Source organism: Micropterus dolomieu, linkage group LG17 (assembly GCF_021292245.1).
Source record: "Micropterus dolomieu isolate WLL.071019.BEF.003 ecotype Adirondacks linkage group LG17, ASM2129224v1, whole genome shotgun sequence".
Lineage (NCBI taxonomy): Eukaryota > Metazoa > Chordata > Actinopteri > Centrarchiformes > Centrarchidae > Micropterus > Micropterus dolomieu.
The window spans coordinates 8155808-8182036 of NC_060166.1; the positions used below are offsets into that span (position 1 = coordinate 8155808).

Here is a 26229-nt window from a genome sequence, read left to right on the forward strand (position 1 = left end):
GAGCAGCTGCTTTTCCAAGCTCCTTCCCTCTGGTTGAAGTTGGCCTAATCAGTGTAATCAGATGCTCTAGTGATTGTTTTGAATGTGACTCGGCATAAAAACAGCTCCTGATGACACATTATTAGATAAAACTACAGAGCAACACCACTGGAGTGGAGTCTCTTGAAAAAGGTCAAAACTGTCCATTTAGACAGAGAATAGTCCTCTGATGAAATGTTCCTCCTGCCCGTCTATTGTGGGGTAACAGTCAGGAAGACGTAAACCAAGCCACTCATGCTACCTTTGGAAACCTTGTTGCACAGGAGGAGAGGAGGGAGGAGGTGTTTTCTCACCTTCAGAACCGGAGAGGAGAGGAAAAAGGAGGCAAAAGGAGACTTGCCGTCACACACACCAGCTGACTGGGTGATAATTGATCTCTGGGGGGAGACAGAAACACAGGCAGGCAGGTAGAGGAGAGATTTGAAGCCGTTCAGACCCTATTATTACCTATTACAGTAATAATTAAATATATTCTTAAAAATCCCCACAATTTCTGTCTCACCACCTTAATTTATATACATTTCATGTCTGCTGAGGATGCCGCTGGTGAAACATAGTCACCCTCACCTGGATTCACCTTGTGAGTCTGTTTCAGGAAACAAGTGGGTGGTTTCACATCTTTCAGAGGAACAGAGCAGGCACAGAGGAAAGAGCGCGCACGATTTGTGAATATATATGGCTGGACGGATCTTATAGAGAGACGCAGGCAGACGGGAACAGACGCAGAGGGGATGATACAGGGATGGAGGTGAAAGACAGTTAAGCCTCATGGCGATGCGCGGAAGAAGACCTGAGACAAAAGTGGCATTTCCAGAGATGCAATGTGAAATGCAGGCTATGACGAGGTCCCTGTATCTTTATACAGACTACATTTCTGGGGATAAATGGAAGTATGACTCACAAGATATTATTTCGTCAGTGTGATAATTAGAAGTACGGGGGTCATAAGACCCCATCAGCATGGGAACGTTGGGCCTGAATCATCCCTTTTGATTCTTAATAGATTTCTGAATATTTCTGCTTCACCTTTGCCCAATTTATAATTGAGAAGGTCATACTCCATTAGGCCATACCAGACCCGTTCTGGCCCAAGAAAGAAAGAAAAGGAGAAAAGTGAAAACAAGGCAAGTAATGATGTCATGCATAGGGAGTTGAAGGACCAGTGGTTTTGCCTGTTTACTATCTGCTTATCTGCTTTTTCTGTCAATTATGATTTTGCTCCTAAAACAATCTTTTATATTTGGCTAATTTCCATGGTGGAGATATACCTTCTTTGTGTGTAGTTCTGTGTTGGTTATCAGGACAGATGTCCTGGCCCCGATGATACAGCTTGGCTGTGATCTGTGACATGCCCCCGGGTACATGGAAATAGAGCCCTAAAAGTGAACACGTACTGTTTGAAAATATGAACAAGTATGTAAGCTAAGCTGTGTTATGTTACATAACATAAAACCCTAATCTTACTTTTGTTCAAATAATTGGACTAATAAAAGATGACTGGTGTTTCTGTATTCCGATGGCTTCTACATGGATCATCAACTTGTCAAGATGCTGACTTTGTGCCTTGAGCGTCAGTCATGTAGCACAATTTCATGTATGTAGCCATCAAGTCAGTGATGGAAAGTAACAAAGTACAATTACTCACAATGCTCAAGTACAATTTTGAGTTGTTGTACATTCTTATAGTACTTTATGTTGTGTTTTGCTTCTACTACGACTACATTTCAGTGGCAAATATTGTAATTTTTGCACTGTGTTTATTTCACAGCTATAGTTACTGGTTACTTTTGTGATTATGATCTTGCAATAATAAATGGATCAGTTTATTAAATATGATGCATTGGTAAAGATGAGACCACCTAAAAGTGCCTAGGCAGTTCAAATGAGCTCCACCTTGACCAACTACAACATTATATAACATTAATATTATAACAATTATATAACACTCACAGAGGCCATTGTGCATAATGAGTACTTTTACTGTTGATACTTTAAGTACATTTATAACATGTTGAAAGAATGACTTTTATTTACTATACTGAGGAGTTTTTAGTATTATGGTTTGCTTAATTACTTATAAATATTGTGAATACTTCTTCCACCACTGCATATTTAAGATCCACAGGGTCAGCTGGAAATATCATAAAGCCAGCCAGTGCAGCATTTTCATCTCATGGAACCAACATTAGCTTCATTAGCTAGCCAGAATCAGCTGATAAAATCTGCCATTGACAGTTGTCATTTCAATGAGTCGCCTGCATTTGTTTACTTCTGTCTGAAATAAAGGAACCATTGTTTTAAAAGTTACTAAGAATTTCCAGCGTTAAATCTACCCCAGTTATCATTGTAAATGGCTACAATGGAAACCCTGACTTTAACAAGAAACAATGCAATGAGTGTAAAACATCACAGTTTATATCTGTGTATGCCTCAGATGACATACCCAGCCCTCCGCCCCACCATTCTGCTGGTAGCTGTCCAGACAGGGGTGGGTGACCTCAGTTCGGAAATGGGGTGTGTCTCCCTCTCTCTCTGTAGCGTGGGATTCTGATCTGAAGCCAAATACATCATGAGCTCTCTCAGCCTCTCATCTGGTTTTTATTTGCACACTACTGGTCTAGCCTATTTTGTTTATTGCCTTAAACCGAGGTGTTGTTGGAGAGAAGTGGTAGATTGTCGGGATAAAGAGGGAGAGGAGTGAAGCATGGGACCGAAGCGCAGAAACATTTCCCAAGAGACATCAGACAAAGGTTGAAAATAGCGTGTAGGTTGAGATGTGTGTGGTTTTGCTTTTCTTGATCCATGTATGCTTGTTTCCTGTTGTGTGCAGACAGACGGAGCTGGGCTGGGAGAGGGGAGGAGCAGCCGAGCATGGGAGGGGAGCATGAGCTGTAACGATTAGATCACTGGTCTCAAACCACGGGTAACAGAGACGAGGGCATTGCTGCTCCAGCTGTGTTAACTAATTAGCGCACTTTCACTCAGAGAGAAGGAAATGGGCTGCTGTGTAGACTTGCGTTGGTGCATAAACCTCCAGGGCCTCTGTCGGAAGTGGTTTTAGACCACTTACACATAGTGACGGGTAGCCTCATCAGCCTCAAGGTGTTTTTCCCCCCCCCCCCCCCCCAATTCATATATGTTTACATCATAGACTGTATATAAAAAGGTTTACATTGCAAGAAGGGACTTTTTTGTACAATGCAAAAATACAAAACATGTGAGAAATCCTTTATTTTCTTGTCAAACCTCAGAAATAAAACACTCCCATGTAAAACCCTCATATTACTGTACAGGAACGGTGCTCTGTAATATTATGGAGGAGTGATACTATTTATTATATTATTAACGGACTATTTGTACAATATTAAATTATATTAATGTTGCCCTTTGATGTTTTTTTGCTAGAGTTAGATTACTGTCAACAAATCACATTAAAAGACCAAAACATTACGATTAAATGGTTTCATTTTATATTTAAAGTTAGCATTTTTAAAAATGGCTCAGTGAAAACAGCTAGGCGCTTTAATTTTTAGTAAACCTTACCAAAACAGGAGTAAACAGTGCAGTTGTTGGGGACTATTGCCATGTCTACACGAACACGGGTACTTTCAAAACCGTGACTTTTTCTATGCGGTTTGGCCGTTTGTCCACACGGAAACGCAGCCTCAGGTCACTGAAACCGAAAACTTTTGAAAACCCCTGCCAGGTCGCAGTTTTTGCCTTGCGACGTCAGAGTGCGCGCCGTAATCTGCTGTGTTTGAAGTCAGATTGTGCGCCACTTCCTGCTTTGTTTATGATTTTATTAAGCTCTGATTGGCCAACCTGGCTTTACAGTTCATTTTGCCGCCTGGTGGTTTGGCATGCTGTTGGTAGCGCTTGAAAGCATGTTTTTGCGTTTTTATGTACAGAGATATTTTTTTTAAACGAAGGAGGAAAAACTCCAGTTATAAAAATACCCGTGTACGTGTGGATTAGCCCTTTATCCAAATGTGGATTAATACACATTTGGTACGCTACTGAGTATGTACAGCACCACGATGGGGAATGGTGGATTTAATAGAAAATACAGAGGCGGGACAACAATTGAGCTCTGTGGCACAGAGAAATAAGCTATATCATGCTTTAGCCGCACAGATGATACTAGTGACGAGCTAAAGACAACATCATGCACACACAACCCATTATGTTTAGGAGACAGGAAGTGTGTACCATTTCATTCGATTGACACAGCATCTTTGTTGGACCCAGGGGATGATGCAAAATGTCTGGCTGTTGCCTGATCGACTCCTAGTTTTGACCATAAACACACCAGGTTTTTTAGAAAATTCAAATTTTCTGTGTAATTGTTATATTTAACGCTAGATTGCTAATAAATAATGTCATGTTGTGCAATGAAGGTTTACATCTCTTAAAAAACACATCTTGTGTGGCTGATAATAATAATAGTAAAGGTTATTTATATGACACTTGTAAAGCACTTTGTAATATGTACAATGTCTGCCTTGTAAATTACAAGGCAGACATAAAAAGAACAATAGATAGAATAAATACAAACATATTTCCTAAATAAATGCAGATTATAAGAAAGCCTAATTACAACTTGATGACCTTTGTCAGCCAGAGAAGTGGAATATATTAGGCCAAGCGTTCCAAAGGTTATAACTATTTGTTGCTTTTCCTCCCCGTGTAGGCGTGAGGGACTTGAGTGGACCATGGTACAAAACCATGGTACTGCTTTTCATTGCCCAGTTTGCTTTATTATAGAGCAAAAATAGTATCAACAACGGGCATAAATAGTAACTTGAGAAAAATAATTTGAGGTATTTATTTCACTGAAACATAAATATGGATTTATGTGTACCATTCTTTTGGCTTCTTTTGCTTGTAGTTCCTGCCCTGATCATAAAGCGCTGTAGGAACATCTACCAGAGTTTTTTGTTGGTCACATTTGAACTGGAGATGTAAGTAACTGCAAAAGAAATTTCAGCGACATGTTGAGGTCCCCTGAGATCACTGACTGTGTTTCATGGGAAATCCCATCACGGAGAAGTAGGTCCATAAAAGAAAAACACAAAAGTGATGTGACGGGCAAAAACCAGATCAGAGCTGTCCAGACTTTTTACATGTTATCTGTCGTGCTGCACAGTGTTTAAGAATATACTGCCAACATCTCTTTCCTCTGTTAAAGTCATAAAGAAGCAGGCTATTGATATGACTGTGGGCAGATTGAAACAAACCAGTTGTGTTCTAAATGAGAAAAACCAAAAGATGGCAGCAGATAGCAACAGTGAAGTGAACAACCCCGAGTATATCAATTGTACTTGAAAAGTGTCCAATATGTAGACATAGCTAATGGCAAACATGACAAGAACAGGAGTCTATAGCTATGCTAGCAGCTCTGCGCCTAGTTACAGCACTGCTGTAAGTTAAGTGCTAATGCTAATGAGAGCAAAGACGCTGCAATGATTAGTCGACAAATCAATCAGTCGATCAAGAGAACATTAATCCAAGTCAACTTAATCACTGAATAATCATTGAAGCTATTTAAGTAAAAATGCCAAAAATCTGTGGTTGTAGCTTCTCCAATGTGAAGCTTTTCTCTGTTTTATGTCACCGTAAACTAAATATCTCTGGGTTTCAGACTGCTGGTCGGAGAAACTAAGACATCTGAAGTCACCATAAGGACTCACTATTTTCTGACATTTTAACCATCAAAGTATTTGTAAGTCAATCAATAGTCTGCCAATTAATCTATAATGAATATAATTGTTAGTACTAAAATAGCCATGAATCCCCACATCCACCCGGGGACCTTTGTTGTGTTTCTCTCTCCCTCATTTCCTGTCATTTCTCTACCGTTTGTAATGAAGGTGCAGAAATGCACAAAACAACACTTTAAAAAAACATGCTAACATGTTCATTATGACAATGTTAACCTGCTGATGTTTAGCAGGTATAATGTTTGCCACTAACCATCTTAGTTTAGCTTGTAAACATGCTTAATATTAGCTCATTTGCACTGAACAAGGACAGATTGTGCTGTTGGGATGTCAATCATTTTGCAGGTATTTGGTCAAAAACCAAAGTATTGGACAAATTAAAATTTTGACCTGAAGATGAAAGATGCAAAATGGAAATTTCCTCTTCAAATTCCATGGCGAGAGATTTCACAGAAAACCACAAATGTGAACCACAAATGTGAACCACATGGTGGCGCTAGATCACCATAGGAGGATTCATCCCCTGGAAACCATGAACTTTTTGTACAAAATCTTATGCCAATCCATGTAGTAGGTGCTGATATTTTAGGATCAAAGTGGTGGGCCAACATTGCCATCCCTAGTGCCACACCTCAGTGTGGCTAAAATCAACTTAGTTTCTATCTGTTTCATCCACTAAATCCCAGATGATGTTGGTAGATTGACAGACACTTGTATGTTTTGCCCCCAAAGATCAAACCAAATATATAACGCAGTGACAGATCACCACGTGTATCCTCTGGGAGAGTGAGTAAAACATTTTTGGAAGGCTAAATTTGACCCACGTTCCCTGCTTTGCTTTGGGCTGTTCTGGCCTACATTCCTCTGAAGTCCCTCTGGTGTGTGAATAGATAAACATGTTCAGCTGTTAACTGAGGATAATAGTTGAATCCCACAGTCTGTACCACAGTCACTTGTTTCTCAGTGCACCTCTGGCCAGCTTTGTGCTCATCAGTGCTGTACTGGTACTGTAGGTACAGCTCATGTCCTTTCAATGTATAGTCGCTGGGGAAGAAGACTTACTGCCAGTTTATCATTTTTATTTATTAAATGGAGTATCCTTCTTTGTGTGTGTGTGTGTGTGTGTCTAAACCTCACTTGCATGTGTTATATGTGGGTGATAGTGGACATTGGCCCTCAAATCCAGTGGGTGTTACACATATTGTTTTCATTTGTAAGCTGGAAAAATTAAACTTCCGATCTCAGTTTTTCTTTTTTTACAGACCAGACCCCAGATCAGCCCTTTGTGCTCGGCTCACTTAATTCTCGGCCAAATCCAGGCGCCCAACTGCGTTTATTTTTAGCTCAGACCATGTGGTTGGTGAGTTTAGGTTTAAGTAATTCGCTGCTGAACAGTCATTTTACATTCCCCAAACATCAGTTTCTGAAGCCCCAACGTCCCCTTTGTGGCTCTGTCTTTGTCTGTGTGTCCCCAGAGCTCTCTTTAGCTGTTTTGTGCTCCTTAAGTGTGCTTTTTATGTAGTTTCCATTAGCTGCCATGATACAATGCATGCTATCTGTGCACATCACCGCATGCAGTTATATTCTCTGTGTCTTTGCGTTTAGTCTCTAACAGTAGGGTTCACCACAGGGCTTTGAGGGGCAGATGCAGCTGCCGCTGCTTTTGGATGAAAAGTTGCTGATATACCTGGTTTAAGTTTCTAACTGAAGAAATTGTTTTTGAGACAAAAAAATACGCTTGATCGCTTTCATGATGAGAAGTTCGGTGAGAAAATTGATATCACACAAACGGGGTTGGACTGCGATCACAATTCGGCCCTGGCAATTTTCCCCTGGATCGGCCTCGGTCAGTTCACTCTCAGTTGCCATGAGATAAAGTGCTTTTGCGTCATCTTAGTCGTCAGTTCTTCTTCAGTCCTGGACAGGACAGAGAATGATGGCTGCTCCTTCTATCTCACCAACAGTGGGACAGGTGTTAATGTAATCAGTGCAGTGATTAAACACTAACTTAAACATTTTGCAGTGCCAGCCTCGAGATTATTTCTTTTTCTCTCTGACCTTTTCACTTTTTCTGTCCTTGATCCATTTATTTTGTGTTTTTTATTCTAACTCCACTCTTTCTGTCCTGATTTCATTTCAGCAGGTCAGTTTCCCCCCCACATTGCTGTTGGTGGCCATGTGGCCCACTAGGTGAGCCAGCCATCTGGCATTTGCCAGGATCATCACCAGATTTCCAGTCCGAGCCTGCACACAAATATGTTAATTAGTGAGCTTTACAGGTGCTGCTAAGCAGATTTGTTTTTACCTCAGACGGCGCCAGGGTAGCTGTTTCCCCCTGTTTCCAGTCTTTGTGCTAAGCTAACTTGCTGCTGGGTCCAACTTCGTATTGAACAGACAAATATTGATCTTCTCATCTATCTTTCAGCAAGAAAGCCTCAAACTATTCCTCTTAATTCATTTCACCTCAGTGTCTTCATATTATACAGAAGTGGGCCATGTGATAATAAACTGATAAGAATGGAAAGCTTCTAATAAATCACATAAATAAACCAACCACCCCAACTCAAGGTCTTACTTGCTCTTTCTGGATCTCTAGTAGCTGTTATAATTGAATCACTTGCGCTTTAAGACTTTAAGGTTCATTTAAAAAAATGGGGAGTTATTAAATGGACCTTGAGCTGGGATTAATAAATCAATAAATTTAAAGTAATTCTAAAAATACAGTTTCAAATCCGACAGGTACAGTGAGTATACATGTTGAGATGTCCCAGTATGCTCCAAAAACAGGGCCCATGTTTTAAAAAAAAAAAAACAGGTCATATTGTCCTATGATTCTACATATTACTCATTCATGACTGGTTACATTAGACATGAGTTCTGTTCATTGTTCAAATGATGAAGGTGTAACTGATTTCCAAATCAGAGCATTTTATGGTGGCCTGTAGCCATAATATAGGATATTGCCGGCTGGAGTAATGAGTCTGGTCAGATGCTGTAACACTGTCTTTGCAGAACTGACTGCATAAACCAGAGCAAACTATTAGAGGTAGCGGAACAACATACTGTTGAATGCATCGTGTGCTGGCTTCTTCACGGTGAATAAATTACAGCCAATGGGACGCAAACATTGAAATGGAAACATTACCATGTCTCCATGTTGTCACTTTGATAAGTGTGAAGTAGCAGGTTTTATGTGATTAGTGGAGGTGGCTAATGTTGCATAATGTGTGATGTTATTGTATATAATTTTTATGTGCATACTGTCATGGAGAGAAACCACTAAAAGGGTGACAAGTGCAGTACGTTAATGCAATATGATGAACATTTAAGACCGTATGCTCTTGGTATTCATTGGTAAATAGATGAACAGGACAAAATACTATCTAAAAACCACCTGTCTGCTGGCCCTAAAAAGCATTTTGGCTCTAATATTCGCTCATGTGTCCATCTCCAGTTTGAAGGCGGTGCTGTCGGCCCCTCCGTCCAGCGGGGCGTTGGATCTCTCTGGTATCCCTCTGACGGCTCGGGACATGGAGCGTCTGTGCGCACACCTACAGCGTCACGCGTCCATCGTGGTCAGCTTGGAGCTGGGCTTCACCGAGCTGACAGACGAGGCCTTCCTCCTGCTCCTGCCCACGTTGGCTGCCCTGCCACACCTGGAGACTCTGGCACTGAATGGAAACAGGCTGACCAGAGCTGTCCTGAAGGAGCTGACTGACGCCCTCAAGGTCAGAAAGTCACTTATCTTTTGAGTAGATCTTGGCCATTTTGGGGAAAAAATAATTTGTCAGCGTTTAACTTGTGCCATTTTTCTTTGGCATAAACTAGGCTTTTTACCTACAGATACCACAGATCTTTGTAGTCACTAGAGCCACATAATTAAAATCTGGGCAGAGGGTGGTGCTGGGAGTGGACCCATGATCTAATCCCAACTATACTTCTCTTTAAGCCTTAATATCTTATATATCAATATTTTTATAGTAGAAAAACTTTGGACGTCACAATTTGGCTTTTCGACTAAATAGCTCCAGGAGCTAAATTAGAAATTAAAAATTATTTGTGTATTTGTATTTCTGCCGCATCTGAAGATCCATGAAATTTAGAAATAGTCTGAAAACAGATCAAAAAAATGACATTTGTTGATGGGTGGTGATGGTGCATAGATAAGATGCTTGTCTTTGGTGTGAGAGACCTGGGTTCAATCCCCCACTGTGACCTATCCACCATTGTGTCCCTGAGCAAGACACTTAACCCCTCATTGCTCCAGAGGCGTGTGACCTCTGACATATACAGCAGTTGTAAGTTGCTTTGGATAAAAGCGTCTGATAAATGTAATGCAATATTTTCACTCAGTGACACATCTTTATATTTACTGTTGTGTGACGCTGATGTCTGAATGACTGTATAGGAGACATACAGTACAGAGGTGCTGCAGGTGCCATTATTTGACCAATGACAGATGTTCAGCACTGCGTACTTCCCCCCAGTAGTTCCTGAACCATCAGAGCAAGGGCTTTTTGGCCTGTGGAACAAGAGGTGCTGCTTGTTTAGTTCCTGCCAGAATAACTAAATTTAGTTCCTGGTTCATCTAATCAGAAAGCAGGTAAAGTTTATGAGTTTCTCAAAATGTTCTTGGTTCCCTAAGAAAGTTCCTGCAGTAGAAACACCCTAAAAATTTAGAACTTTAAAAACACTTCTTTATTGGTTCCACCTGGTGGTCATACCAAGTATAGCACTATAGCCGACATCAATGCTAGGCCACCTTTTAACACAATTAAAAAAGTACTATATTCTATAATAACTACACTAAACTATTGTGTAGTACTACTATCATTTATTTTAGGAAACCATACTTTCATTTCTTTAAGCATTTTTATGCCTTAATTCTAGACTTTACTGTAAAAAGATGGCTGTAAGAGATGGAAGATAGATGGAGAAGATAGGACACAAAGGGCTCCTGTCGGACATGGTTCATGGTCATTGCCCTAGACCCCTAGGCCACATTGACTTTCAATTTGTTTAGAGAAGTTGTGGATTTTCTAGTCTTGAAACCAGCAGCTGTGTTCACTACTTGTTGACTGGTTCATATTTTCTACCCCAGGATCCAGGCAGTTTCCCTAGCGTGACGTGGATTGACCTGGGCAACAATGTGGACATCTTCTCCCTGCCACAGCCCTTCCTGGTCAGCCTGAGGAAGCGCTGTCCCAAGCAGGGAAACCTGCCCACCATCCTGGAGTTTGGAGAGAGTCAAGCCAGCGACCCCCCCGAGAGGCTGAGGGGGCTCGGGGAGGAGGAGGAGACGGACGACACCAACCGGACTGAGAGCATGGGCGAGCTCCGGTCAGAGGTGGAGGAGGAGCTGGATGGAGAGATGGAGATAGAGGAGATGATGGAGGAGCTGCTGGACTTTGACAGGGAGGTGCAGGGGAAGGAGGACGAGGAGGAGAGCATGTGGACAGTGGAGGAGCAGAGGAAAGTGGGGAGGAGGGCGGCGAGGAGAGGGGAGGAGAAGGAAGCGCAGAGGAAAGAGCAGCTGCCGGGGAGGAGGGCGGTGATGGTGGAGGACGAGGACGACACGCAGAGCCACTCCTCCCACCTGTCCTGCTCCAGCCAGTCACAGCACTCCTCTGGAGCCGTTGAGCCAACGAGAGGGGAGGAGGACGACTTGACCTGATCGCTGCTCCCTACTCTGCTCTGCTCTGCTTATGTTTCCCCTCCTGTGTCGGGTCCTGTGTGGAAGGAGGCGAGAGAAGCGTTTCCTGCAGAGGCTAACTGAGGGTGCTCAAAGTCAAACAGGCTGCGGCGTTGAAAGGATGTAATCCATATTAACATGCCACTCGATACTCCCTCCACCAATCTGATTTGTGACCAGCCACCGCAGTGCTTAGACACTGGCAGAGTGAGAGTTGAACCCAGGTGATTCTTCGTGACTGGAACATGAGTTGACAATCCCCAACAGGACGTCTGTTTTATCTTAACTGTGTGTTGTTCAAAGTATGAATAGACTAAAGATGCTAATGCATAGAATAGAGTGATTAATTATGTCACATAAGGCTTTTATGTATAGAATGTTAACCTTTATTCAGGTCCTTTCCTCCTGGTAACCCTGCTAATACCTACATGTGCCTGTGACACCTCCCGTTACTGGTTAAGAGTGTGTGTATGTTGAGAGATTTAAAAAAACAAAAACAAAGGCCAGACCATATAAAACCAGATACACACAAACTAGTCAGGGCCCTTAAACCTTTAAAAAAAATGATTTGCCAAAAACTAGAAGTGAAAGTGTATAAAATGTTTTCCTCCCACGTACAGCGACGGCTAGCCAGCTGGATCGAATGACAGACAAGAATCAAAAGTCAAGACAACAGCTTCGTGGAAATCAGTTGCTTCTTAAGTAATGAACAGATGCCCAGTGCTTTAGTGCACTTAAGATGAAATTAGTCAGCTGAAACCAAAAGAAATAAACAACTGATAAAGAAAAGCCCCGACAATTGCAAGGAAACCGAGTGAAAACAGTGAGAAGTGTCTTGTTTTGTGGAAGGACAAGGGCTCGCCATGCTGTCAGTGTACAGTGGATAGACGTGATCATCTTATTGCCATGTGTCCCCAGGCAAAATGCTGGGCTATCAAGTTGAAATATTTAGTAGCCCTTTTCTCATGATCCAGGTCATGTTTCACTCCACGGTACTGTACAGTAGTGCACGTCACACGCTTACAGTGCTGTGTTTATATATAGGCCGCAGCTATGATCATATTCAGGTATGCTGTCTGCTGGGTTACATCTAATTATATCCTTTTTGCAGTATGTAGCTCTCCCCTGGCCTGTGCTCTCCACTCATGTGTCACTTGTAGTCAGTGCAAAGCTTTAAGAAACAAACTGTATTTTTGGATGTACAGTATATACAGTATATATATATATATTATATATATATATATATATATATTGTTTTATCTGTGAAGGGGTGATTGCTTATATTGTGGATCAGCTATTTAAAGAGGAATACCATTTAATTTAAGGATTCATAGATGTTCTTTTTTTGTGGTTTGGGATAGTTCAAGCAATATTTGTGTACAAAGGTGAACCAGACTCTTAATTTGTGATATTATAAAAAGGCACTCAGTGGTAAGGTGTTGATAATATGGAAAGGAGGACTTTGTTGAGGCAGAGAATATTAACTCCTCATCCTAAAGCAGTTAAAAATTAATAAATGCATATTACGTTTCCCCAGACAGCTGCCCCAGGCGCCAATACGTTCACCTTTCGAGCTGTGAACGTGTGTGGCATCAAAAAGGAAGGCCTTTAATGACATGCTGATGTTTGCATTTGCAGCACCTCATCAAGTTCATATAGCCAAGCACATTTGGCTATATGAGGACGACGTTAATGTTAAGTGATGGACACGTAGACTTTATGGTGTGCAAGAACTTTTGTTTTTAATTGCAAGCCAATATATTTGAAAGGAGCACTCATGAAGGTAGGTGTTGCAGCTTTTCAACCTATGGAAACCGTTGTAAAATGTCTACTGTGGCTCTGGAAGGAGCTCTGTCAAGACATATGAGAAAATAACCCTGACGATTTCATAGTGATGTCATCAGGGTTAATCTCAGATGGGCTTTAAATTTTTAACAGAAAGCATGTGTTACAAACTGGGGCATGGAGTTTGAGGGATTTTGGGCATTAACGAGAGAAGGTCTTAAAAAATGCAGTGTGGAGTTGCATTATGGGAACTGTAGGAGTCAGTGTTTTTGACCATTCTCTTTTTCATCTGGCTCACAAATCCTCCAACTTTATGGATGTGCAATACTGAATTGCTTGTATACCACTTTATAATATGGCAGTTATTGCTCATTTATACATATGTTGAATGGGAGTTTATTATGTCTTCTTGCTTGCAGGATTTATTACCTCTGGAAGGATTTGCATGAGGTCAATGGGTGAACATGGTGAGAATCCAACATGTAGAACCAGAATATCTAACATCTAATTGCATATCACTGGTATGCAGTATGTAAAGTTGCCCATTGAATAACAGCATCTTTCTTTTAAGACAAAGATTTTATTGATGCCACAATCTGATAAGCAAAAAATAACCTGTAGAAACTAAATTTCTGAAAAGGAGAATATTAGGAAAAAGACCTGATCTGTATAAATAACTTGGTTCTCTAACAAGTAAAGTGCTGTTTAAATAAATGGATACCATTTACTTGTAGCAAGGCAAGCAAGTACTTAGGAGTTATTAAATACATTTCAAAGTATCCAGAGACTTCACCTGGAATTCAGTAATTTAGCATGTCCATATGCAACAACTCTGCGTAAATTAAACAACCCCTGTTTTGTAATACATTTTGGCATATTCATATGATGATTATGAAACATTGTTACCCGGGAAAACCCTACAAGTTCACTTAAAGCCAAAATCTGTTTTCACCTACCTTCTAAGTGAAGTTTGGGAATTGTGATAATTTACATCCTTTTGAACTTTGTGGATATGATCAGTGGCAACAATGTGACACTGTGTGGATCACATACATGCCACCTGACAGCTCTCCGTACAACGAACAGTTCCCATTCGCCTCATTAATACAAATTAGCCCGCAGACATTAGTAGTGTTGCGCTTGAAGCTAATTACAAATGCAAACTTCCCTTTAAGCTACCTTTATAATAAGCGATATTTGCATTGTCCTCGCTTAATCAATTTTACAGCTCATTACAATGCTCCCTTTATACAGAGGCAGGCGGGTTGTGATGCTGAACAGTAGAGCAGCTCAGCTGAGCACATCATCACTGGCAGAATCATCACAGTTAATGAGACGGAAGATTGTCCTTAAAAACCACAGTGATTTTCAGCTATTGAAGCCATTGTGTGGAGAGGGGCGTTAAATCGCCTATTGATTGTTGCATAGTGAGTTCAGATTGTGATGTGACCATATGTCAACTATTGGTGTTTACTGTACTGTTGGTACTGTATGTAGTTGGACATGATGCGCAGGGTGGGACTGACTCACTGTACGTGACTTCAACACCAAGAAGTATTGTGGAAGCTTATAGAATCTATTCTCAGGTTTACTGTGGTTTTCTTCTTGCTCCTGGAACAGGACTCGTTCTGACTGCAGAGAGAGAGAGTTGGACAGTGGAGATCAGAGTTATATATATATACATATGTTTGTTATGTGCTGCAGCCATGCACTTGTCTGCTTTTATGTTAAGGTCACTGCAAATGAAAGCAAAGAGATCACATCTGGAATCAGAAAAAAAAATCAACATAGATGCGGGCTTTTCATTTCAAACCTTTGATCCGTCACTTTGTGTCATCTACCTTTGATATGAAGGATTCTGTTCCTGCTTGATCTTAAACCGATTGCCTTTTGGAGGACGTTAACCTGAACTGGCGCCCCACATTGATCTGATTACACAGTCCTAACAAGAAAAAAGTGTAGGCTTATGTGCAACACTGAATAACGTGTAACTCTTGTTTTGCCCAGAATATTCTTGAACATAAAGACATATAAAGATTTTGCAAATTGTCTTCAACCCCTCTGTTGGTCTGATGGTAAGACTCACTCTGCTCGTTACTACAGACAGAATGACTGTTGATGAATGTTTGAATAGGACTTGATCATTTTGTTTAACTTGGACTCATAGAGCAGGTGGGGATATGAGTGCTTTATGTGACTAGAAGATGCCGTGTATGTCTTGCTCAAGGACTCTGCTGAACACGGTAATGTGAATTTGAAGGCACGAGTGTAGCTTTGGATATTTTCTCTCTCCGTGAGTCTTTCTTCTGTGTGTATTTCTCAATCTAAAGTACCTCTGTATTATTCTCTACACAGTATCTTCACTCAACCCTTTCCTCAAAGCTACCATGGATCTTTTATTTTCATGCCACTTTACTGAGGTATTCCATTGAAAAGAAAACACGCATTTATTTACAGATGACATTGCAAAATGCATCCTGTTCTGTTATACCATGGATCTTAATAAATTCTATGAGACAAAAACAAAGCCTGCCTTTTCTTACTTTTGCATTTGAATATTATGACTGCTTAAGGAAAATGTGTAATTAAAATTTTGATCTGATTTTGTATTTCATGCAGTAGTACATAAGTTTATATATAAATGTGATTCAGGAGGCAGACAACACCAGCAACAACCTAGCAACCCAAATGACGTTGTTATTATTAATGGTTTACAACTCATTTAGTATTAAACAATGTATTAATCAATAACAAACCCGCTAGTTTCAACTTATAAATCATTTATAAATGTTTCCTTATTGCAAAGAGATACAGAGGCATACAGCATAAATGTGGCTGACAGTATATTGATGTTTTTTGTTCAGTGAAGAAGTTCCTTTTTTTTTTTGATAGTTTATTGTGTTGACTATTTATTTTGGAAAAAGGATCTGATGGTGGATATCAAACCATAACAGTTGGGCATGACAAAATCGATATTGAAATGATTTAGGATTTCTATTAGTTTTTGGCTGACATCTAGTGGCCGAACATACAAATTGCAACCAAACCGGTATGAACGGGGATAAATCAGCCACATGTATTTTTGAGCGCTTCTAAATGCTTATGTTCACAGTGTAATCACAGCAGTGCTGCTGATCTGGCGCAATAATGAGGCTAGCTTTAAATTTCAAATCGACCCCCCCACCCCCCTCCCAACGTGAAGGACAGGACCTTCAAGTTAAACAGAGTTACCCTGGGCAGGAACAGCACTTTACTGGCTGTATCTCCAAAATAAAAGCTTACAAATTTCTCACTTTTGAAAAAGACAATATACACCTGCACCAAGATTATAATAGAAGATTTACCAAATACTACTCTTATATTTACACATTGTCTGGTAATATAAGCTTGTATGATTGGCAACATAATATTATGTATCTCGAAACGGAAGTTTTATATTACTAGTTTATATTCTGACTAGCTTGACACTGCTGCGTCTGGCGGACATAATTGCTACGTCACATCCGGAGAGTGGGGTCTTTTTTTGTTTTCCCGTATCCGCCATTTCAGTTTTTGAAGTTAGTTGACATCGGGAGCTGGATTGTAGCTGGAATTGTGTAGCTAAAACGCCTTATATGATTTTTAGAGCTGAATTCCGGTCGTAAACCAAATAAGAGTCGTTTTTGATTCGTGGTTGCGGATCTATATCGGCAGATTGATGTCCAGACGGCCAGCTGCGGATGTCGTCTGTTTACTAAACGTGCTCTAGGCGCTAAAGTTTTTGTATGAGTTGAAGGCTTCGCCTGTGGATAACGGGAGGGAGAGAAGGGAAGGCCCGGTGAAGCCTCGGCTTTGGAGTGGTTATCATGGCCGGAAATTTTGACGCGGAGGACCGTGGCAGCTGGTACTGGGGTCGGTTGAGCAGACAGGAGGCTGTGTCTCTGTTGCAGGGGCAGAGGCACGGCGTGTTTCTGGTCCGGGACTCCATCACCAGCCCCGGTGACTATGTGCTCTCGGTATCAGAGAACTCCAAAGTCTCGCATTACATAATTAACAGCATCAGCAACAACCGACAATCCGGTCCAGGTAAGGTAGCAGAGGGGTTTGGAGGGGCTCTGCATGTCGAGATTGGGATGCGACCGTTCTTGCATGACTTGCACCAAAGGAGATGCGCAGTGTGCCTTATCCACACTCTTGTAGGGAGAACGGCAGGCCAGACAAATTGAAACATGTGTCTATTTAATGTTTGCTTGTTAAAAGGCAAACATACCTCTGGGCATGGTCTCAGACCTTTTCCGAGTGCCCAGACAGACAACACACTAGATAAACGCGTCGTTTCAGTAAATCAAAGCGATTGGTGCACGTTTCTGTCACTAAAACACACCTTGGTGGGTGGTGTGAGTTTTGAAATAGACCGTTTTAATGTAAGTTGTGTCTGTTAAATTACCAGCTGGCTCTGAAAGAGTTATAAATGTACAAAAGTTTGTCTAATTGCCAGGTTTTTATAGACTTTGACCAGACCTTGTCCCTTGCCTCTGCTGGTTTTCCTGTCAATATTAGTTGTATTTCCTCATGCCTTTGCAAAACAACTCCGACCTTTCATTGGAAGTGGGAAAGAAACAAATATGAAAGTGGAAAGAAATGTAAAATAAGGAAACAAAAATCCTTCCTGTTCATTCTGGAAATCACCGCCACCAAGCTTTGTTACATAAATAGACGAGCTTCAGCCACCTGCCAGATTCAGACATGTTAAAGCAGGTTGTGTGTTGTGTCATTTTCACCAGGTTTGGCCCATCCGAGGTTCCGCATCGGTGACCAGGAGTTTGACGCCCTCCCCGCTTTGCTAGAGTTCTATAAAATCCACTACTTGGACACCACCACCTTGATAGAACCCATCAACAAGTCTAAACACACCTCCTTCATCGGCGTGGGCCCCGGCGGAGGCCCCCCGCCTCGCCTGGAGGACGAGTATGTCCGAGCACTTTTCGATTTCCCCGGCAACGACGAGGAGGATCTCCCATTTAAGAAGGGTGACATTCTCCGAGTTCTGGAGAAGCCAGAGGAGCAGTGGTGGAACGCCCAGAACTCTGAAGGCCGGGCCGGGATGATCCCAGTGCCGTACGTGGAGAAGTACCGTCCGGCGTCTCCCAGTTCTGTGGCGGGGCCCGGCGTACCTGGGGGACCACCGGGAGGAATGGCAGTGCTAGGGAACTCTGACGGCTCTGCCCAGTCTGGCGCTCCGCTGCTGGCAGACCCCAGCCAGTACGCCCAACCCACTCCTCTGCCAAATCTCCAGAATGGACCTGTCTTTGCCAGGGCCATACAGAAGAGGGTGCCCAATGCCTACGACAAGACTGCCCTGGCCTTAGAGGTAAATTTGGACATGTGTGTGGTGTTTTGTCTTGCGTCCATGCATCCTCTTAACATGTGCTGGAGGAAAGGGGACAGTTGGCGAAGAAGGCTGTCGGACTATAAGTTTATCAAGACTGAGCGCGCATTCCTTCGCTTTCTTTGCCATTGTCCTTTTGATTATTTCGTTCTGAGTATTTGTGAGCAGGGCGAAGAGGAAACAAGGTCAGAAAGTGCTCAGCCAGCTCTCCGTGTAGTTTTCCACATAATCTTCGATATAATGACTCTTCTGCAGAGATCAGTCCAGTGACATCACAGATTGAGCTGCATTCAGTCTGCCCATAATGTTTATTAACTCACTGGCTTTATTTTTCTGGACTAGACTTTTTCTTTGAGTGAGGGGCACTTAGTCTTCCCCCCAGTTAGTAACCTAGTAGGGTACCCAAGTAGGAAAACTGCCATTAAGCTGTGGTCCCTGCTCACGGCGGCTGGGCTGTTAAACTGTCCGGAAGCGAGCGCGGGGCTCCCACGGAGCAGGTCGTTGGGGGAAGGAAATAGTTTGTGTTTGGGAACAGGACCATTTCCTCTGGTCCCTGTGAAGCCAGGAGGCAAGCTGAGCCAGGAGGCAGGCTAGTCAGAGTATGCTCTTGTCCCTCTTGGCAAGATACCAACACAGATCAGTCCTTCTGACGGCTCAGATCTGTGCCCTGCTTTTGCACTTTGTGGAGTCAAACCACGTGTCTGCTGCTGCTGGTTGATTCGTCTTTCTCCAGCTCATGTCAGTTAGAAATACAACAGGTAGATCCTTTTGGTTTCTGCCACTCCCACCTGTGGTAGACTTTTCTGGCTTTGACTCATGTGAGGCTGAGTGTTTTCTCCACTGTAGTTGGCCAGAAGTGACTCAGCAAGGCGGCACAGGACAGTTAATGATTAGCTCACATGGCCTTACCTCGTTGTCTTCAGAAAAGCCTCTGATTGTGACGATTGCGTGTTATCTAAACCAACTTAAAATCAGACATGATTGTAACTATATTGTGAATACTCAAGTGTCTGTGTTGTTTTCTAAAGTCTGGGACACGGGAAAACATTTCAGCGTCACAAAGTTGTGGCAGTAATTACTGGTCATTACCTGCGATAAATCTACAGATTACTTTCGCGATTTCATCATTTGTTTTAAAAAATGTCACAAAAAAATATATCCATCACACTTCCCTGAAGACTAACGGGAGATCTCAAAATCACTGTTTTTGTCCGACCAGCCGCCCAAAAGCATTTATGCTTCAAATGGACTTTTCACAATGAATTGGTTACCAAAATAGTTGCCGATTAATTTATTATTGATCAAGTAATCTATGAATTGTTTCAGTTTTAGCATAGGGAACACTCCTGTGAGGTTTAATACAGTTTAGATTTTGTATAAACTGTCAGAGAGTTGTTGCATCACTGTGTGGTAACATTGATATTCATAGCTTGTGGTGGTGCCCTACTGGAGTGCATCTTATTGCTGTTTGTGGTATTCCGTCTCCCCAAATAAACTGTATACAGGGAGCCAAAATGGCAGAAACACCTTTATAGTATTTTGCAATCCACTACATCAACAACACTACATACTGTGAGCAGTATGTGTCAAATGGCTGTGCCTTGTTACATAATGATGGTGGTGTCTGCAGACATTTCAGCACCTCTATTTAAAGATTCCCTAATGTAATGTCCAGGGATGTCCTGCCGATCCTGACATGGGGGACAAGCACTGATATTTTTTTATTGCATTGGTACCTGCTCTATAAAGTCTTTGTAATTCAGGGACACCCTTTGTGAAATGCACCTAATTTTACTCCGTTAGAACACTGGGACTGTTTCAGTGTTGTGAACGAGTGACCCACAAATCACACAAACAAACAGCAGCCAGCGGTTTCAATTAATGACATCCACAAGCTACAGCAAGGCACGCAAGCAGTCACTTTGAGTTAATACCGTCGTATTTTCAAGCAAACCTGCCAAACATTCCCAGATTCCAGGTTGTTAAATATGAAGATTTGTTGCTAAATGTGTATGCGGTTTAGACTGTTGGTCGTAACATAAACATTTTTAAAAAATTGACACTACTCTTCTGCTCAAGGTAGTTTCTGGTTTCAGTCCACACAAGTAAAAAAAAACAATATTATTGTCATCTTTTTTAGAATACCATATTTTGTCCTGGTGGAATGCAAAACATTTAATATTACAACCAACTTTTAACAATATGCTTTAGCAAATACACCCTTTCATCTTAACCCCTCAGTGGCTCAGAAGGTTTACTCTCAGCATTTTAATGCAAAGTAGCTAGAGGTGTAACGATAATGTGTACCTCCGTTTTTGCATCATGGTTTGGGACGTTTTTAATACAGCGGGGAAAACAAAACATTTTTGAAAATGATATTTGCCATTCATTTTGAACGCACACGCTGAAGCGCTTTGACCACCTGCTTAAGTTCTGTATTCTCCACTGTATAGCATTAGTGATTACTTAGGCACTGGCCGACACTGCAGGGGGAGGCTGCTTGAACGCTGTAGGGAGAAGGAATTGCCTTCAGTCCGTTTTGGTCTCTAATTGATGCATCGTGCTGATGCCGAAGGGTGTCCACAGACGTACAAGAATATCAGTTGAACAGTGTCACAAAGGAGTTTGATAGTTGTCCATTCTCGCTGTAAATAACAAAGAAAGTGTAACGCTCCCACACAGTGGATCTAGACGTCAGGGAAGATCCTCCTGCTCGGGTCTTTCATTTGCCATTCGGAGGCAGCAACACCACAAGAGCTTGACTAACCGGTCTAAGCTGACTAGCATTCTCTCAACATAGAATTTCAGTTTGCATGCATTTGCAGAAATAGACTTTTTTTTGACAGTAACTGTTTGCATCACAGGACGTACTGAACCAAGTTAGTCACCAACCGAATGTTCTGTACCGAACGGTTCAGGGCGACACCCCAAAAAGCAGAAAATTCTACACTTTCATTCTCATTTTTCAAATCATAAAATCTGAAATAGTTTTGGATAACCCAAACAATCTGTTTCCAATTGTTCTCAGAAGGTTCCTGTTCTTTGATAACAAATAACAATGGTGCGACAAAACAAGCTATTTCACGACGTCACCCTTGGCATATTTCACTATTTTCTGACATGTTATAAAACAAAATAATTGAAAATACTCTACGAATTAGTCAACAATATGTGATGATTTAGGGCTCTCTAATGTACTAGACACTACAAGAAACCATTGAAGGAAATGCAGACTATTTAGCTATTGGGGGGGGAAAAAAACTTAAAGTGCTTCACTCATTTTATTTCAAGTGAGCACTGTGCAGCAACATTAGGTGGGGGGAAAAAAAGAATACTCGTTATAAAAAAGGTGTCACTTCAGGGAGAGAAGAAATCTTGCTTGAGACATCTGCAGTCGTGCAAATGCTGCCAGTTACTAAAACACAAGGAAGATTGTCATAGCTGGTTATCAGGCTGATACCGTGACTACCTGGAAGTGTCGCAGTGTACGCTTTGAGCGTGCACGCACAGCTTTAACCGCTGGCTGTTCAGCTGTCACCCGAATTGACTTGAACTTTGGAACTGTCTGTTAGTCCTTGTTTGCTCAGGTTCAGTGACACAGGAACAGCCACTCCTCTCCCTGTTAAGCCTGTAATCCTACATGCTATCGCCCCACAGCAGGGCTGCTACTACCGTTTTGTTTAGTTGTTGTTTTTATTTATGTCTTGTACAGATTCCCAGAACACAAGGTCCCATCTTCAATTTGCTTGTGTCCTCTGACCAACTAAACTGTAAATTTTAGAAACCATAGATTACAGAGGATTGTCTGTGTTTTTATTTTTAATGATGATAATAACTCTTTGCTGCTGAACTCTCTCACACGATACCTCTGTCCCCTCCCTCCCCAGGTGGGCGACATGGTGAAGGTGACCAAAATAAACGTCAACGGCCAGTGGGAGGGTGAATGTAAAGGCAAACGAGGCCACTTTCCCTTCACACACGTCAAACTGCTGGACCAGCACAACGCCGAGGACGAACTCAGCTGAGAGCGGACAGCCGGGCCACAACCTGGACACTAGTATTAGACCCTTCCCTTCCTTCCTGTTCCACACACTCACCCGCTCCCCCTCCCTCACGTCTCCTCCGGCTTTTACCTGCACCAGTAACAGTTTCAGAAAATCACTGAGATCAACACAAACAGGCCCTCGTGGGACCTTTGTAACGAACACCTCCTTCATTTCTACCCCTCTGAATAATCATGTCTCCCCTTCCCCACCACCTGCTCTCACTGACTGACTTAAAAATGCGTTATATACTCTACAGTGGAACTGTAAACTGAATCTCCTGTTCCATGGATGTGACAAAACCCTTTAGATCCTCCCCTCGTCATGTCCCCGCCGTACACACATTATCAACACTCACTCCTCCGGAGAGTCCTCGCCGCGGAGTTCAATCACTTCCTCTTCCTGTGTTGGAGCCAGTAGATAACTGCTCGCCGCCGTGTCACTTTTCATCCTGGTCCTCATCCGTCACCATGGTTACAGCGCTGTAGGATCATGCTGCATTCACGTCAGATGGGAATACAGTATTAAATTGAAGAGTAACAACACAGTCTTCATGTGTTGTCTTGACATTTTTGGAAATACCCTTAATAGATTTCTTGCCAAGAGTTAGATGAGAGGAGTAATAATTCTGTTGTGTCTGTACTGTAAATATGAAGCTACTGCCTGCAGCTGATTAGCTTAGCTTAGCATAAACACTGGAAGCAGAGGCCTGCCTGGAAAAAATATAGATATATATATTTTTAACTGACAATTTAGTCTCACGGGTTATGTGCCGGACTGTTTCTTGGCTGAGACAAATTGCCGGGCAACCAGCAGGTACTCCGAGAAGTCACTGCGCCATGCCAAGAAATATTAACCCCTCACAAATAGTTGAATTTTTGTCTTTACCCTGCTGGTAGGCTGAGAGTTCCAGCCGTTTCCCCTCACTTCCAGGATTTATGCAAAGCTAGGGTATCGCCTGCTGGCAGTAGCTTCATATTCACCGTACAAATGCAAGAAGCATATCGATCCCATCATCAAACTCGGTAAGAAAGCAAATAAGTGTATTTGTGTGTATCTTTTTAACCTTGATCTGCTTGTTTCAGACTCCCAGTGCATCCATGTAGTGAGTGGTGAATTTGAGCACTAGGAAAATCAAAGTTGCAGTGTCAGCCACACAGATGATAGAGTTATTTGCTGAAACTGGCCATGGCAGCATTCTTTTTCTACATTTGCCCTTCATTTGTCCAAACTGGTGTCTTCATTCAGGAAATTAAAGACATAGGAGTCCTGAGTAATATTTAATCCTAAAATATTGTTATTGAAGGGTGACAGCATAACATTTACATCTCCAAAACTGCACGGAACAATATTCTCTGGCAAGTTAAAGGTATTTTCTAGTTTAAAAGTATCTTTTGACATGAGTGCAGCATTATTTTAGTGTAACCCAAGACTGTGAGAGACGAGAGCAGCGAGGCTCATATACAGCTGCCGCATTTTGTCGCAGGGATGATTTAAGACGGCAATGTTGTGTCTTAGAGAGAAATAATGAAAGAGCTTAGTCAACTGGAGGTGTACTGCTTTCCTCAAGAAGCAGACCAAGGACCGGTCCCGCATAACACCCTCTCCCCAAACATCAAATGGAGAAAACAAAACCTGAGTCGAGACCAGCAGCTAGGAGCGACCTCATGTAGTTGTAGCGCAGGACCCAGCAGTGAACCTGAGAAATTTCAAGACTATTGTTAAGGTGGCGAGACAGGCAACACTACATTCAACCTCTCCACACCTCGGCTCACCTCAGCCCCATCCACCCATCTACTACGACCAAGTACCACAAAGTAGTCTTTTGTAAGAAAAAAAGAACATTGTTATGAAATGATGTACTATGTGATTATCATTACATGCTAAAATATTGTTTTTGTTATCTTTGTAGTTTTCTTCATAGCTGATTTGTGTCCAGGAGGAAAACGGATTCAATGTACACTTTTTACTGCTGCATGTTGGGAGGGACCGATGGTTTGCTGGTGCAACTGATGCAGGGGGGGCGCTCACATCTGTATGCCCCCAGCCCTCACAAGGCCATGTGTTCTCAATCTGCATCTGATGTATATGAATGAAGTTGAACGGAGTGAATGTAGGCTGTCCACCATGTTAGTTAGTACCGTCTTCTCATATTAGTGCTCTGCATTCAGCTCACTGAATATACCTTAGCAAAACAGATCTTGTCATATGTGTCCAAAAAAAGATGAAGTGGCATTATTTGGTGCCTCCCCGTTGTTTTTAACCTTTGAATAATCTTGTCGCCACCCTGCAGTGTTTTGTTCTTTTAGAAGAGGTTGTTTTCTGTTGAGATTGAATCAGTCTATTTGTTGACACCTGACAATCATCACCCCCATGTATCATAATGCAGACTGGTTTGGATTGAAGCAGGCTGGCTGTGCAGTTTAGACCTTTGCCAGAGTGAAGCTGGGCCACTTTGAGCGAGAACTCGCCGTCTCTTCCAAGTGAGGGGTTCCTCTCGGGTGTCATCATACAGTGTTTCTGGCCAGTACGCCATGACACCTTTAGGTGGCACTATAACAGCATTGAGAGAGGAACGCATATTCCACCAGTGCTTATGAGATTTAAAGGAGATGAATTAGATTTTTAACGGAATGCACTTACCGTTTTAACAATGAGGGTTTTTTTTATCCTTGTTTGCTTCCACACAGTAGCTTCCATCACCGTGTGGCTTTGCCTGACAAACTCAGTCCCACCGTCGCGTTTCATTTCCAAGTTGGCCATTTTCCAAACCCGCGTTTAAATATTTACTATTGAAAAATATTGGGTTGACTTCTTGGAAAAATCTGGTCTAGCAAAGTAACATTTGTGTTTACTGCCAGCTTTTGACACAGTCCATTTTTATGTGTAGTTATGATCAAATCAAGCTTATTTTTTTTGTCACTCACACTGCACATGGCAGGTGCTACATAAATCATTATCTTATAAATTGTGTTGCCAATAAAAACCACGAAGAAGTTTTTTTTTTTTTTAGTAGCCCTGCATTAAGTCATTGATTTCCTTTCATAAAAAGGAAGGGGTGGCCAAATGCCAGCGGAAATTGTGTTAATCTCAAAATGTGCCATTTTATTATAACACTATATTCTTTCAAGACAACTGAAATTACCTTTTTATTTTCTGTAGCATGTAATGTGTTAATATACTAGTAAATAAAGTCAACCCCATGACAAATTCTTTTTTTAATGTATTAGACTTGTTTGTATGTTTGTGAAAATAGCGTATTACGTGCAGGACGGTCAGGAGGGCTTTGCTCAGCATTTCATAATAACTATAACTTCAAAAATACTGTAAAGAAATCCAACATGTATTTTAGTACTTGCTGTTTTAGCTGTACATTTCATGACCAAAAGCCTATTTTTCATTCATGCTGCACATGGCAGTTGTCTAGCTATAGAAATGGTTGCCATTCATACTGCCACTGGGTATTTTTAGTAACACTGTATGATCTTGGGTAACTGTAGTGTCAGTAGTGTACAGTGGGAATGCATCCAAGCATGTTTTAACATTATGTGCACCAGCCTATTAAAGCTAATGTGGACCCTT

General features: G+C 41.8%; 2 protein-coding genes across 3 annotated transcripts in view; both read left to right on the forward strand.

The window, feature by feature from the left end:
- Positions 1 to 15763, forward strand: part of lrrc75a (leucine rich repeat containing 75A) — a 65814-nt gene extending 50051 nt beyond the window's left edge. The window contains exons 5-7 of one of the 2 annotated variants that reach the window (XR_006828847.1): positions 9214 to 9487; positions 10861 to 13703; positions 14857 to 15763. Coding sequence is in view for 1 of the 2 variants with exons in the window: in XM_046074529.1 (XP_045930485.1) it covers positions 9214 to 9487; positions 10861 to 11433 (847 nt within the window). In the remaining variant the exon portion in view is untranslated. Of the gene's footprint in view, positions 1 to 9213; positions 9488 to 10860 lie in introns of both variants that reach the window. The other variant, XM_046074529.1, reaches the window with a different exon arrangement.
- A 988-nt stretch (positions 15764 to 16751) lies between these two features.
- crk (v-crk avian sarcoma virus CT10 oncogene homolog) lies at positions 16752 to 25857 on the forward strand. Its single transcript, XM_046074321.1, has 3 exons — positions 16752 to 17301; positions 18000 to 18586; positions 22492 to 25857. The coding sequence occupies exons 1-3, from the start codon at positions 17082 to 17084 to the stop codon at positions 22627 to 22629; spliced, it is 945 nt and encodes a 314-aa protein (XP_045930277.1). The 5' UTR covers positions 16752 to 17081; the 3' UTR covers positions 22630 to 25857.
- The last annotated feature ends 372 nt before the right edge of the window (positions 25858 to 26229 follow it).

What these genes read in the sequence shown, in the direction of transcription:
- crk (XM_046074321.1), top strand. Translation starts at nt 17,082, where the DNA reads ATGGCCGGAAATTTTGACGCGGAGGACCGTGGCAGCTGGTACTGGGGT. An exon ending in CAACCGACAATCCGGTCCAG is followed by an intron (nt 17,302 to 17,999) that starts GTAAGGTAGCAG and finishes CATTTTCACCAG; the next exon opens with GTTTGGCCCATCCGAGGTTC. An exon ending in AGACTGCCCTGGCCTTAGAG is followed by an intron (nt 18,587 to 22,491) that starts GTAAATTTGGAC and finishes CTCCCTCCCCAG; the next exon opens with GTGGGCGACATGGTGAAGGT.